The sequence below is a fragment of the Gorilla gorilla genome, chromosome 4 (assembly GCF_029281585.2).
Source record: "Gorilla gorilla gorilla isolate KB3781 chromosome 4, NHGRI_mGorGor1-v2.1_pri, whole genome shotgun sequence".
NCBI classification, from domain to species: Eukaryota; Metazoa; Chordata; class Mammalia; order Primates; family Hominidae; genus Gorilla; species Gorilla gorilla.
The window spans coordinates 52318454-52334234 of record NC_073228.2 but is presented as its reverse complement, the minus strand read 5'-3'; the positions used below and the strand labels follow the sequence as shown (position 1 = coordinate 52334234).

Here is a 15781-nt window from a genome sequence, read left to right as displayed (position 1 = left end):
CCTGGGCAAGAGCGAGACCCCATCTCTACAAAAAACAGAAAAATTAGCCGGGTGTGGTAGTGTGTGCCTGTTGTCCCAACTACTAAGGAAGCTAAGGCAAGGAGGTCACCTGTGCCTGGGAGGTCAAGGCTGCAGTGAGCGGCGCTACTGCACTCCAGCCTGGGCAACAGAGTGAGAACCTGCCTCGAAAAAGCCAAAACAAAACCGGTAATTCTGGCATCATACCAGCCTGAACTTTGAGACAGGTGATGGCTGGGGTGGGAAAAAATGTGAAGAGGAAATGAGAACACAGAGAAAACGCTGCAACAAGAAGTCCTCTGGCTTCACTGCAGACAACTGGTTTCTCCTTCGCCCGTTATCTTAAACAAGGCTGGTGCAGCAAATCTGACGCAGCACTACAGCTTTTAAGATTTACCTTGATTCGTGATTTTACCAAGCAAAGGAATGCAGTAAATTGACCTGCTTCAAACGTAGGTAGAAGTGAGAAATGGAAACAGAAAACCATGAAACAGCCCCAGTGTTGCAGTGAAGCTGTGACAGGTTGACTCCTTCCACTCGGGAAGCCCAAGATGGCCGGGCCAGGAACCCGGGAGGCTGCTGAAGTCTCAATTCCCCTCGCCCTAGGCCTGCCCAAGGGAAGTCAGGAGCCGCGCCACGCCCCCTTACATCACCGATAGACGTAATCCGGTTCGGCCGCAAACGTGCCGCAGGCCTAGGCCCCGCCCAGTGCCCCGCCCCTCCCCCAACACACACACACACACGCACACGCACACACGCGCGCGCACACACACACACACACACACACACACACACACAGCGGGATGGCCGAGCGCCTCACGCGTAGCACGCCGGGACTAGCTATCCAGCCTCCCAGCAGCCTCTGCGACGGGCGCGGTGCGTAAGTACCTCGCCGGTGGTGGCCGTTGTCCGTAAGATGGCGGACCGGCGGCGGCAGCGCGCTTCGCAAGACACCGAGGACGAGGAATCTGGTGCTTCGGCCTCCGACAGCGGCGGCTCCCCGTTGCGGGGAGGCGGGAGCTGCAGCGGTAGCGCCGGAGGCGGCGGCAGCGGCTCTCTGCCTTCACAGCGCGGAGGCCGAACCGGGGCCCTTCATCTGCGGCGGGTGGAGAGCGGGGGCGCCAAGAGTGCTGAGGAGTCGGAGTGTGTGAGTGCGCGCAGGCGGGGCGGGGTGGGGACCCCGCGGCGAGCCGGCCGGGGGCGGGGTGTAGGTGATGCTAGGTGTCTGTGAGTTGATAGTAGATACTGGGACTTTTTTTTGTTTTTGAGACAAAAGGGGAGTTATCCCAATGCGAGTTTGCATCCGGAGTTCCAAGGGAAGAAGAAGGATTGGGGGTTTCTGGGAGGATGGTAGAGCCGCTGGAGATGGAAAGCGGATGTTTTATTCAGAAGTCGGGGCTGGAGGGAAGGAGGGAGACCAGACCTGCCTTGGCTACTACTTGTTAAAGATTTAACTATCTCTGTCTCCCTCTCCAACCATTTTGTGCTGAATCTTCAGCTTTTCACCCACATTTCTTTATTGGGCTCCTCACCTCTGGAAATCACAGAACTAACCCATGTCTTCTACTTTCCTTCAGGAGAGTGAAGATGGCATTGAAGGTGATGGTGAGTAGCATCTTTTACCCCATTAGGACAAGAGTTTTTTTTAACATAAACTCAGGTCATCTATTTCCAACATCGACATTCTCACACACTGTCACGGATTTAGGGCCACAGAGTGCCTTTTTGTAACATAGTGGTTAAGAGCATAGGCTTTAGCAGTATAGTCTTCAGCAAGTTACCCTCTGAGCCTGTTTCTCCTTTTGTAAGTGGGGACTATAATTTTATCCACGTTGTAGGTTGATGTCAGAATTAAATGAGACTCTTAGTCTGACCTATAATAAGCAGCCAAAAAATGTTTCTGGGTTTCTTTTTTTCCACATATTTCTGTTTTATTTCAGCTGTTCTCTCGGATTATGAAAGTGCAGAAGACTCAGAAGTGAGTATGACAGGTTTTTTCCTATGGTATAGATCAGAAATGCTTTTTAAAAACGTGTACACACCTTCGTTGCAAACGTACCATGACCTCCGTGTTTATCCTCTTGTGCACTCTTCATTTATGCTTCTGAAAAAGTGTTACAGAAGGTCTTGTTCACTTTAGACCTAGGGAAAACTTGGGGCATGCCGTCTCAAGCCACAGGTGTTATACTGTTAGTTGGCTTCTCTTCCTGTCTGAAGAATATGAGGTTCTAAATAAGAGAGTGAGGATATCTTGAAGTCCTCTGAAAGATGTTTGACAGTTTGTTTTATGCAGTGTAGGTTGAGAAGCCAGCCAATTGGTTATTTTTTTCCAAATCTATCTGAAGACTTTGAAAGGGTAGGATTTGGAATGTTTTGTGCCAAGAGCATCCATCATTTTATAGGTGGGGATTTTTCTGTTTTTAGGAGAAAGTTTCCTGTCTTTTGGATAAACTACTAGAGATGCCATCAGAATAAGTGTTTGTTTCCTGGGTTGTTGAGTGGAGTCCTGAGTTCTGGTAATGGGATTATATATAGGGGGAATTGGATGGTGGATCAAAGATTTTGTCTATACATTTTTTGAACTGTTACTACATTTTAGAATCTGTTAAGCCCTTGAGGATGGAATAGTGAACACTATAACAAAATTCCTATCTTTAGAGATCTTACAACTCAATAAGGAAGTCAGACAAACATTCAAGCAATTGTACCACTTGCTGATAGGGGATAGCACTGGGATAGGGCTAAGTAGGGTGTTACAGCTGGGTACTGAATCCATCTTAGGCAGTCGGGAAAGATTAAACAGTTGGCTGGGTAAGATGTGTTCTAGGCAGAGAGAACAACAGTCAAGAAAGCCCACAGGGGCCGGGAGCAGTGGCTCACGCCTGTAATCCCAGCACTTTGGAAGGCTGAGGCAGACAGATCACTTGAGGCCAGGAGTTTGAGACCAGTGTGGCCAAAATGGTGAAACCCCATCTCTGGCCCGGTGCGGTGGCTCACGCCTATAATCCCAGCACTTTGTGAGGCCGAGGCGGGCGGATCACGAGGTCAGGAGATCGAAACCATCCTGGCTAACATGGTGAAACCCCGTCCCTACTAAAAATACAAAAAAAAAATAAATAAATTAGCTGGGCGTGGTGGCGGGCGCCTGTAGTCCCAGCTACTCGGGAGGCTGAGGCAGGAAAATGGCATGAATCCGGGAGGCGGAGCTCGCAGTGAGCTGAGATTGTGCCACTGCACTCCAGCCTGGGTGACAGAGCAAGACTCCGTCTCAAAAAAAAAAAAAACCATCTCTACTAAAAAATACAAAAATTAGCTTGGTGTGGTGATGCATGCCTGTAATTGCAGCTACTTGGGAGGCTGAGATACGAAAATCGTTTGATCCCAGGAGATGGAGGTGGCAGTGAGCTGAAATCATGCCACTGCACTGCTACCTGGGTGACAGAGTGAGACTCTGTCTCAAAAAAAATAAATAAATAAATAAAAGAAAGCCTGTAGGGGTACCAAAAGAATAGTAATTAGAATGAATAAGATCTAAACCCAGCGCGATGGCTCACACCTGTAATCCCAGCACTGTGGGAGGCCAAGGTGGGCCAGTTACTTGAGGCTAGGAGGTCAAGACCAGCCTGGCCAACATGGCAAAACTCCATCTCTACTAAAAATACAAAAATTAGCAGCTCATGGTCCCGCATGCCTGTAATTCCAGCTACTCAAGTGGCTGAGGCAGGAGAATCCCTTGAGCCTGGGAGGTGGAGGTGGCAGTGAGCCATAATCACACCACTGTACTCCAGCCTGGGCAACAGAGCAAGACTCTTGTCTCAGAAAATTTAAAAAATAAGAATGACTAAGATCTAGAATTTCATATTTGCAACATGGTGACTACAGTCAACCAGTAACTTATTGTACATTTAAAAATAACTATTGGCTGGGCACAGTGGCTCATGCCTGTAATCCCAGCACTTCGGGAGGCTGAGGTGGGTGGATAACAAGGTCAAGAGATTGAGACCATCCTGGCCAATGTGGTGAAATCTCGTCTCTACTAAAAATACAAAAATTAGCCGGGCGTGCTTGCACGCCCCTGTAGTCCCAGCTACTCAGGAGGCTGAGGCAGGAGAATCGCTTGAATCCGGGAGGCAGAGGTTGCAGTGAGCCAAAATAAAGCCACTGCACTCCAGCCTGGTGACAGGGCAAGACTCCATCTCAAAAAAAAAAAAAGTATATATATATATTAATAAAAGAATGTAATTGAATTGTTTGTAACAAAGGATAAATGCTTGAGGTGATCCATACCCCATTTACCCTTACATGATTATTACACATTGTATCATTGTATATCTATATAAAAATATCTCATGGGTCGGGCTTGGTGGCTCACACCTGTAATCCCAGCACTTTGGGAGGCCGAGGCGGGTGAATCACCTGCGGTCAGGAGTTCAAGACTAGCCTGGCCAACATGGCGAAACCCATTTTCAGTCTCTACTGAAAATAAGAAAAATTAGCTAGGCGTGGTGGCAGGTGCCTGTAATCCCAGCGACTCAGGAGGCTGAGGCAGGAGAATCACTTGAACTCAGGAGGTGGAGGTTGCAGTGAGCCAAGATCGTGCCATTGCACTTCATCCTGGGCAACAAGAGGGAAACTCTGTCTCAAAAAAAAAAAAAACAAAAACAAAACTCATGTACTGCATAAATATATACCTACTGTGTACTCAACAAAAATTAAAAATTTTCTTTTTCTTTTTTTTTTTGCTTGAGATGGAGTCTTGCTCTGTAACCCAGGCAAGAGTGCAGTGGCATGATCTTGGCTCGCTGCAACCTCCACCTCCCGGGTTCAAGCGATTCTCCTGTCTCAGCTTCCCGAGTAGCTGGGATTACAGGTGCACACCACCACACCCAGCGAATTTTTGTATTTGTAGTAGAGACGGGGTTTTACCATGTTGGCCAGGCTGGTCATGAACTCGTGACCTCAGGTGATCCGTCCGCCTCAGCTTCCCAAAGTACCGGGATTACAGGTGGATTACGGGTGTGAGCCACTGTGCCCAGCCCTCTTTTTTTTTTTTTTTTTTTTTTTTTAAAAAGAGGCAGGGTCTCACTCTGTTGCCCAGTCACCCGGGCTGGAGTGCAGTTGTGGGATCACAGCTCACTACAACCTCAAACTGCTGGGTTCAACCAGTCCTCCTGCCTTGACCTCCTGAAGTGCTGAGATTACAAGCATGAGCCACCATACCCAGCCAAAAAAAAAAAATAAATAAATTTTTTTTTTTTTTTGAGATGGAGTGTTGCTGTGTTACCCAGGCTGGAGTGCAATGGCTCGATCTCAGCTCACTGCAACCTCTGCCTTCTGGGTTCAAGCAATTCTCCTGCCTCAGCCTCCCGAGTAGCTGGGATTATAGGCGCATGCCACCACGCCCGCCTAATTTTTGTGTTTTTAGTAGAGATGGGGTTTCACCATGTTGGTCAAGCTGGTCTCGAACTCCTGACCTCAGGTGACCCACCCACCTCGGCCTCCCAAGGTGCTGGGATTACAGGCATGAGCCACCATGCCCCCCATTTTTTTTGTTTTGTTTTGTTTTTTAAGACGGAGTCTCATTCCGTTGCCAGGCTGGAGTGCGGTGGTGCAATCTCGGCTCACTGCAGCCTCCGCCCCGCCTGGTTCAAGTGATTTCTCCTACCTCAGCCTCCCGAGTAGCTGGGACTACAGGTGTGCACCACCACGCTCAGCTAATTTTTGTATTTTTAGTAGAGACGGGGTTCCACCATGTTGGCCAGGATGGTCTCCATCTCTTGACGTCGTGATCCACCCACCTCGGCCTCCCAAAGTGCTGGGATTACAGGCGTGAGCTACTGCGCCTGGCCCAAAATTTTTTTAAAAAGAGAAAAAGCCCAGATAGAGAAGATAGAGAGCGTTTGGGAACTTGGGAGTAATAAGGTGTGATTGGAGCATTGTTGGGACAGGATAGGTATTAGAAATAAAGACAAATTGGTGAGCAGGGGCCACTAATTGGTGAGGTGGGAGGATTGCTTGAGCCTGGGAAGTGAAGGTTGCAGTGAATCAAGATTGTATCACTGTACTCCAGCCTGGGCAACAGAGCAAGACCCTGTCTCAAAAAAAAAAGTGATGCGATTGGATTTATTTATTCATTTTTTAAAAAAATTTTTATTTACTGTTTTTTGTTTGTTTTTTTAATTTTTAGTAGAGATGGGGTTTCACCATGTTGGCAAGGCTGGTCTCGAACTCCTAACCTCAAGTGATCCGCCGGTCTTGGTTTTTCAAAGTGCTGGGATTACAAGCATGAGCCACTATGCTTTATCTGATTTAAATTTTAAAGATGTGTTTTTCAGATCCAGAGAACACTTGCATCAGAAAATCCAATTAGCCATTCTCTACTGAAACAGACTCTTGGGAGGGGCATTGGAGACTCAGACATTTATGTATTAAAGAATATCCCAGGTTGATGCTATGTACTGTAAAATTTGAGGATTCTTTTACAGCAGTTATTTTGTCCACAGTGAAGAGAAACAAGATCAGAGACAGAAAAGCTAGTTAAGAAAGCTATTGTAGGAATCTAGTTAAGTAGTGAGTGTGGCATGGAATAGAGTGGTGATAGTGAAAATAGAAGTGGACAGAATTCAGAGTTAGAAGTGGTTTTGGGATGGGGAATATTTGCTGCAGTACAGATGCTTTTTGATTTATGGTGTAGTTACATCCCATCCTGGTAAACCCATCATAAGTTCAGAAGTTCAAGATAACTTCTTGGCTAACTTGGAGCAGCAGCTCTCTGTTGCTATCCAGCATCTCGAGAAGTACGATTTCTTTTTTTTTTTTTCTTTTTTTAAGACAGAGTCTCACTCTGTCTCACTCTGTCTGCAGTGGCGTGATCTCAGCTCACTGCAACCTCTGCCTCCCGGGTTCAAGCGATTCTCGTGCCTCAGCCTCCCGGGTAGCTGGGATTACAGGCACACGCCACCATGCCTGGCTGATTTTTTTTGTATTTTTAGTAGAGACGGGGTTTCATCATGTTGGACAGGCTGGTCTTGAACTCTTGACCTGGTGATCCGCCTGCGTCGGCCTCCCAAAGTGCTGGGATTACAGGCATGAGCCACAGTGCCTGGCCTCTTTTTTATTTTTTAAAAAATATTTTTAATAGAGATGAGGTCACTCTATGTTGCCCAGGCTGATCTTGAACTGGACTCAAGGGATCCTCCCACCTTGGCCTCCCAAAGTGCTGGGATTACATGTGTGGTGAGCCACTGCACCCAGCTGAGAAGTACAGTTACTACTGAATGTTTATGGCTTTCATACCACCATAAAGTCAAAATTATAAGTTGAACCATCATACATCAGGGACCGTCTGTAGTCACTAGAGAATGGAAACGTTGAAGAAACTGACAGGCAATATGGAGTGTTCATTGAGTTTTGGGGATTGTGAATTTATAGCAGCTGACCATTCTATATGTGAGGGAGTTTGGATGTTATCCTAATGGCTAGGAAAGAAGTACCACTGAAGGCTTAAATGTGGGGGATGAATTGTGGGTGAGGCACAAAGGAAGACTAGAGGCAGAAGAGCTGTTTAGAGGTTAGGATAGTCCAAGGAGCATGACGATGGTGCCCCTAAAGAAGGTTCATACTTGTTGGAATGGCAAGATGTGGACAGATTAGAGAGAGATTCTAGTGTACTAACAACCCCTTCATTGATTGAATGTGGAACCTAAATTAAGGAGTCAAAGGAGGCCAGGTACCGTGGCTCATGCCTGTAATCACAGCACTTTGGGAGGCTGAGGCAGGTGGATTGCTTGAGCCCAGGAGCTTGAGACCCACCTGGGCAACATGGAAAAATCCTGTCTCTACAAAAGAAAAGTAGAAAAAAAAATTATCCGGTCTTGGTGGCACAGGCCTGTGGTCCCAGCTACTGAGGAGGTTCAGGCAGGAGGATCATCTAAGCCCAGGGAGGTCAAAGCTGTAGAGCTGTGATCACTCCACAGCACTCCAGCCTGGACAACAAAGTGAGACCCTGACTCAGAAAAAGAAAAAGGAGTCAAAGGAATGTGCAGGTTGATGAATGGTGTTAACTGTTAAGGAAGGGACCCCAGGAGAAGAGTTCTGGAAGGACAGTTGTGGGTTAGGTTTTGGATGTTTTGAGATCGAGAAGATGTGGGACTTTAGGTGGTGATATCTGGTAAATAGTTTTTGATTCCTAATTGCTCATACCTTTCTGAGTTCTCATTTCATTTTTGAGTTTTTCCAATTCTGATTGATGTTCTTTCATGCCTTATATAATTTTCTTAATGTCTTTTTAGCTTATTTTGAAATAGAAGTTGCAATTTTGATATGATATGTGGATGTCTTTCTGGCATGCTTTCATTGTCTGTAGGAATGCTATTATTTTTTCTTATTATAACTTTATATGGGATTTAACTTCTGTATTTTCTGTTCATTTTTATGTAAAATTAGTTTTCCTGGTCTTTTGGAAGGAAGCATGATTTAGAATAGCTTTTTCTAACTTCACAGAGCTGCTTCTGTTGTTTTTCTGTGGTGGTGAGAAATATGGTGGCTTGCTTTCTGAGATTTGTTGCTTTTGTTCCCTTTCCCAGCTTGTTCTGGACCACCCCTGTCCTACTGAATTTGGTCCTGCTCTCAACAGTTTCTCTTCTAGGAACTCCCTTCTAGGGACAGTGTAGGGCCCTGTCCCCAGAAGGAAGCCCTGGCAGCCAGGTCAGCTTCATCCCTTCAGACCTTTTTTTTTTTTTAAGACAGAGTCTCACTCTGTCGCCCAGACTGGAGTGCAGTGGCGCAATCTCAGCTAACCGCAATCTGTGTCTCCTGGGTTCAAGCGATTCTCCTGCCTTAGCCTCCTGAGTAGCTGGGACCTCGTGTGCCACCGTGCCCAGCTAATTTTTGTATTTTTAGTAGAGATGAGGTTTTACCATGTTTTCCAGGCTGGTCTCGAACTCCTGACTCAGATGATCCACCCACCTTGGCCTCCCAAAGTGATGGGATTACAGGCATGAGCCACCGTGTGTGGCCTCTTGCTAGTTGTAAGTGCTGTTCTCAGTTTTGACTGTTGTGCTTTCCCTTGACTGCCTGTTGATTATTTCAGTGTTCTCCTGTTCTCAGGTCCATTTGCTTTCTCTCTGCTTTCTCCTGCGTGGACACCAGTACTATACAGGTCCTACAGCTGTTGGTGCTTTGTTATGCACTTACATTTTGGGTCTTGGGGGATACCTGGTAACTTAACTTTGTTGCAGTGTTGTCTGAAGGTTTTGGTTTCTTTTTTATTTTTTGAGACAGAGTCTTGCTGTCGCCCAGGCTGGAGTGCAGTGGCTTTGCCTTCCAGATTCAAGCTATTCTTGTGCCTCACCCTCCTGCGTAGCTGGGATTACAGGTGCGTGCCACCATGCCTGGCTAATTTTTGTATTTTTAGTAGAGACGTGGTTTTACCATGTTGGCCAGGCTGGTCTCGAACTCCTGGTCTCAGGTGATCCACCCACCTCGGCTTCCCAAAGTGTTGGGATTATGGGCGTGAGCCACTGTGTCTGGCCAGGGTTTTGCTTTGGGTCTCGGTTTTGCTGTCCAGAGCTCTCATTCCACGTGGAGATTTGAAGAGAGATAAAACTGTGCCACTGCCATTTTCTGAGAGTCTTCCAAGAATTCTTTTTTTTTTTTTTTTGGCAAATGGGTCTCCTTATTTTGCCCAAGCTGGGCTTGAACTTGAACTTACAATCCTCATCAGCCTCTTGAATAGCTGAGACAATAGGTTCATGCCACTGTGCCTGGCCAAAAAAACTTGTTAAAGAAATTTGACTGAGGGAAGGCTGAAGAGATGGTAGTTGGAGAGGTAGCTTTGAGATCAAGAGGTGATTTGGATGTTTTTAAAAAAGTTAGGAGAGTATCAGATAAGGTCAAAGATTGAAAAAAGAAAAGAAAGGGGGGAAAAAAGAGAGGGAATAGATAATAATATTGAGTACTGGTATTTTTGACTGAGTATATGAGAAAAAGTAGGAACCAGACAAGATAAACATCTTCCATTGTAATTACAGAGAAGTGGGAAGGAAAGGTGTGTGCAAAGGAAGATTAGAAAGGAGGGAAAAGCTGGGTGCGGTGGCTCACGCCTGTAATCCCAGCACTTTGGGAGGCCGAGGCGGGCAGATCACGAGGTCAGGAGATCGAGACCATCCTGGCTAACATGGTGAAACCCCGTCTCTACTAAAAATACAAAAAATTAGCCGGGCATGGTGGCGGGCACTTGAGCCTGGGCGACAGAGCGAGACTCCGTCTCAAAAGAAAGGAAAAAAAAAAAAGGGAATAGATAATAATATTAAGTACTGGTATTCTCGACTAAGTACATGAGAAGATGTAGGAACCAGATGAGAAGTATCTTCCATTGTAATTACAAAGAAGTGGGAAGGAAAGGAAGTTAGCGTTCCTTTCTGTGTTTTGTTTTTGTGAAATAGAAGGGTAGAGCAGGACAGGCACGGAGGCTCACACCTGTAATCCAAGCACTTTGGGAGGCCAAGGCAGGAGGATTGCTTGAGCCCAGGAATTTGAGACCAATCTGGGCAACAAAGTGAGACCCTCTCTCTACAAAAAATCAACCTGGCGCAGTGATGTGTGCTTATGTCCCAGCTACTTGGGAGCTTGGAGTGGGAGGATCCCTTGAGCCCAGGAGGTCGAGGCCACAGCAAGTTATGATTGCACCACTGCACTCCACCCTGGGTAACAGTGTGAGACTCTCGAAAAAAACAAAAGAATGACATCTGCTTCAAAAAGTAAGAGTGTGTGCGTGTGTGTGTGTGTGTGTGTGTGTGTGTGTGTGTGTGTAACCCCCTTTGGCAATGGAGTAGTCTGTTGTAGGCCTGGAGAAAGCAGACATTTGAATTGATCCAGTTCCAGGCATATGGGAGTGGCAAGAGAATTGGGATGTTACTAGTAGTGATTGAAATGAATTGGAGTCTAGAGAGAGAAGAAAGTGAATGTGAGAAAGGACTGATAGGCAGAAGTTAGAAGGATCAAGGGAATGGATGCATTAAAAAATTAGAGACGAGACAGTAAGGAAACAACTAGGAATAAGAGGCATTTTTTTAAAAAACTGCTTTATTGTAGCAAGGCGCCGAGACTCATGCCTGTAATCCCAGCACTTTGGGAGGCTAAGGCAGGCAGATCACGAGGTCAGGAGATCGAGATCATCCTGGCTAACACGGTGAAACCCCGTCTCTACTAAAAATACAAAAAGCTTAGCCAGATGTGGTGGCGGGCACCTGTAGTCCCAGCCACTCGGGAGGCTGAGGCAGGAGAATGGTGTGAACCCGGGAGGTGGAGCTTGCAGTGAGCCGAGATCACGCCACTGCACTCCAGCCTGGGCGACAGAGTGAGACTCCCTCTCAAAAAAAAAAAAAGAAAAAAAGAAAAAAACTGCTTTATTGAGATACAATTCACAGAACGTACAGTTCATTTATTTATAAAGTGCATAATTTAGCCAGGTGCGTGCCTGTACTCAGCTACTCAGGAGGCTGAGGCAGGAGGAATGGTCGGCCCAGGAGTTCGAGACCAGCCTGGGCAACATAGTGAGACCTCATCTCTTTTTATTTGTTTGTGTGTTTGTTTTTGAGACAGAGTCTTGCTCTGTCACCCAGTCTGGAGTGCAGTGGCACAATCTTGGCTCACTGCAACTTGACCCTCTGGGGTTCAAGTGATTCTCGTTCGTTAGCCTCCCGGGTAGCTGAGGTTACAGGTATGTGCCATATGCCTGCCTAATTTTTAGTATTTTTAGTAGAGATGGAATTTTGTCATTTTGGCCAGGCTGGTCTCAAACTCCCATTCTCAAGTGATCTACCCACCTCAGCTTCCCAAAGTGCTGGGATTACAGGTGTAAGTCACCACGCCTGGCCCGTAAGACCTTATCTCTATAAAAAATAAAAAATTTAGCCAGGCATGGTGGCGTGCACCTGTAGTCCCAGTTACTTGGCAAGCTGAGGCAGGAGAATTGTTTGAGCCCAGGAGGTCAAGGCTGCAGGGGGCTGTGATTATACCACTGCACTCCAGCTTGAGTAACAGAGTGAGACCTTCATCTCAAAAAAAAAAAAAAAAAAAAAAAGGAAGGAAGAAACCCAGTTTTCCCATCCTTCCCATAGCCTCAAGCAACCGCAAATCTACTTTCTGTCTCTGTTGATGTTCCTATTCTGGCCTTTCATATGAATGGAATTATGTAATATGTAGATTTATGTGTCTGGCCTCTTTCAGTATAATGTTTTCATCTGACTTGTAGCATGTATCAGTACTTCATTCCTTCTTTCTGCCTCCCCACACCAGCTTTATTGAGGTATAAGTCACAAATAAAAATTGTATACATTTAACACATACAGTGTGGCGTCTTGATATATGTGTACATTGTGGAGTACCACAGTTAAGCTAATTAACGTATCTGTCACCTCACCTAGTTAACCTTTTTGTATGTGTGTGATGAGAACACTGAAGAGCTACTCTCAGCACATTTCAAGTTTACAATATGTTATTTATTTCTATTTTACATGGTTTAAAAAGAGACAGAACCTTTGTCACTCAAGCTGGAGTTCAGTGATGCAGTTATAGCTCACTGCAACCTCAAACTCCTGGGCTTAAGCGATCCTCCCACCTCAGCCTCCTCAATAGCTGGGACTACAGGCGTGCACTACCATGCCCAGCTAATTTATTTATTTGTTTTTATTTATTTATTTTTTTTGAGACGGAGTTTCGCTCTTGTTGCCCAGGCTGAAGTGCAGTGGCATGATCTCAGCTCACTGCAGCCTCCGCCTCCTGGGTTCAAGCGGTTCTTCTGCCTAAGCCTCCCAAGTAGCTGGGATTACAGTCAGGCGCCACCAAGCCCAGCTAATTTTGTATTTTTAGTAGAGGTGGACCTCAGGTGATCCACCCACTCAGCCTCTCAAAGTGCTGGGATTACAGGCGTGAGCCACCGTGCCCGGCCGCCCAGCTAATTTTTAAACAAGTTTTTTGTAGAGGCAAAGAATCGCTGTATTGCCCAGGCTGGTCTTGAACTCAGCTTCAAGCAATCCTCCAGCCTCAGCTTCCCAAAGTATTAGGATTACAGGCATGAGCCACCATGCCTGGCCAAGTATACAGTACGCTATTATTATTATTATTTTAGACAGTCTTGCTCTGTCGCCCAGGCTGGAGTGCAGTGGTACAATCTCGGCTCACTGCAGTCTCTGCCTCCCAGGTTCAAGCAATTCTCCTGCCTCAGCCTCCTGAGTAGTTGGGATTACAGGCGCCCACCACCACGCCCGGCTAATTTTTTTTTTTTAGTAGAGACAGGGTTTCACCATGTTGCCCAGGCTGGTCTCGAACTCCTGACCTCATGATCTGCCCACCTCGGCCTCCCAAAGTTCTGGGATTACAGGTGTGAGCCACCACGCCCAACCAGAACGTTATTATTAACTATGGTTACCATGCTGTACATTAGGTCTCCAGAACTTATAACTGAAATTTTATATCCTTTTACCACGATCTCATTTTCGCTACCCTTAAGCCCTAGACAACCCCCTTCCTACTCTCTGTTTCTATGAGTTTGACTTGCGATCATGTGGTGGTTATCTTTCTGTGTCTAGCTTATTTTACTTAGCATAGTTCCATCTAGGTTCATCCATTTGTTGTCACAAATGTCAAAATTTTTTTTTTAGGGCAGAATTAGATTCCGTTGTTCGTGTGTTCCACATTTTCTTTATCCATTCACCCAACAACAGACACAAGTTATTTCCATAGCTTATTTCCATCTTTTGGTTATTATTAATAATTCTGCTACAAACATTAGTGTACATGTTCTTATGGGGACATATGTTTTCACTTCTTTTTGACTATGTACCTAGGAATGGAATTGCTGAGTCATGTGGTAACTCTGTAATCATTTGAGGAACTAGAACCGCCATACTGTTTCCAAGGTGCTGCACCATTTTACGTGACTAACAGCAGTGTATGAGGGTTCCAGTTTCTCCATATCCTTAACAGCACTTGTTGTGTTATTTACCCAGGTGCATGGCTGTACTCTCAGCTACTCAGGAGGCTGTGGCAGTAGGCTTTCTTGGGCCCAGGAGTTCGAGACCAGCTTGGGCAACATAGACCTTTCTAAAACTTTTTTTTTTTGGCGGGGCACGGTTGCTCACGCCTATAATCCCAGCACTTTGGGAGGCTGAGTCAGACGGATCACTTGAGATCAGGAGTTCCAGACCAGCCTTGCTAACATGGCGAAACCTCGTCTCTGCTAAAAATGCAAAAATTAGCCAGGCACTGTGGCACACGCCTGTAATTCCAGCTATTCAGGAGGCTGAGGCATAAGAATCACTTGAACCCGGGAGGTAGAGGTTGCAGTGAGCCGATTTGATTCTAGATGTCCTATTAGGTATGAGATGTTTTCTCATTCTGATTTGCATTTCCCTGATGACTAATGATGCTGAGCGTTTTTTTTTTTTTTTTTTTGGTGCTTATTGGCCATTTGTGTATCTTCCTTGAAGAAATGACTATTCAGATACCTAGGCCATTTTTTAAAAATTAATTTTTAATTATTGTTTTTATTTTTTTAGAGACAAGGTCTTGCTATATTATCCAGAGTGGTCTCAAACTCCTGGGCTCAAGCAAGCAGTCTTCCCACCTCAGCCTCCTCAGTAGTTGAGACTATAGGCATCAGCCACCACACTTGATCTTTGCCCCAAGTAGCTGGGATTACAGGTGTGCGCTGCCATGCCCGGCTAATTTTTGTATTTTTAGTAGAGACGAGGTTTTGCCATGTTGGCCAGGCTGGTCTTGAACTCCTGACCTCAGGTGATCTGCCCACCTCAGCCTCCCAAAGTGCTGGGATTACAGGTGTGAGCCACCGCGCTTGGCCATTTTTTTTTTTTTTTAATTGAGATGTAAGAGTTCTCTATATATTCTGTATTCTAGATGTAAGTCCCTTATCAGATATGATTTGCAAATATGTGTTCCCTTTCTGTGGATTGTTCACTTTCTTTATAGTGTTCTTTCAAGGACAAAGGTTTTAGTTTTGATGAAGCCTGGTTTATGTTTTTCCTTTTGTTGCAGATGCTTTTGGTGTTAGGTATCTAAGAGTCATTTGCCAAACTGAGAGTCATGAGTATTTACTCCTGTGTTTTCTTCTAAGAGTTTTATAGTTTCAACTCTTAAATTTAGGTCTTTGATTCATTTTGAGTTAGTTTTTATATGTGGGGTAAAGTAAGGGTCTAACTTCATTCTTTTTGTTTTTTGAGATGGAGTCTTGCTCTTTCGCCCAGGCTGGAGTGCAGTGAAGCTATCTAGGCTCACTGCAAGCTCCGCCTCCCGGGTTCATGCCATTCTCCTGCCTCAGCCTCCCGAGTAGCTGGGACTACAGGCGCCCGCCACCACGCCCAGCTGATTTTTTGTATTTTTAGTAGAGATGGGGTTTCACCGTGTTAGCCAGGATGATCTCGATCTCCTGACCTTGTGATCTACCCATCTTGGCCTCCCAAAATGCTGGGATTACAGGCATGAGCCACTGCGCCCGGCCAACTTCATTCTTTTGCATGTGACGATTTTGGTCAATGACTCGGGTATTTATACGTAAGGTTTTATTTTGTTTTGTTTTGTTTTTTTGAGATGGAGTCTCATTCTGTCACCCAGGCTGGAGTGCAGTGGCGCTATCTTGGCTCACTGCAACCTCCGTCTCCTGGGTTCAGGCGATTCTCCTGCCTCAGCCTCCCGGGTGGCTAGGATTACAGGCATGAGCCACCACGCTCAGCTAATTACATTT

General features: G+C 45.8%; 1 protein-coding gene across 4 annotated transcripts in view; it reads left to right on the top strand.

The window, feature by feature from the left end:
• Positions 1-671: 671 nt before the first annotated feature.
• Positions 672-15781, top strand: part of CASC3 (CASC3 exon junction complex subunit) — a 31769-nt gene continuing 16659 nt past the window's right edge. For 2 of the 4 annotated variants that reach the window (XM_055388220.2, XM_055388221.2), the window contains exons 1-3: positions 731-1165; positions 1596-1623; positions 1959-1996. In XM_055388220.2, coding sequence (XP_055244195.1) covers positions 935-1165; positions 1596-1623; positions 1959-1996 — 297 coding nt within the window. In that variant the 5' untranslated portion in view covers positions 731-934. Of the gene's footprint in view, positions 1166-1595; positions 1624-1958; positions 1997-15781 lie in introns of all 4 variants that reach the window. The other 2 variants (XM_004041762.5, XM_019027668.3) reach the window with 2 other exon arrangements.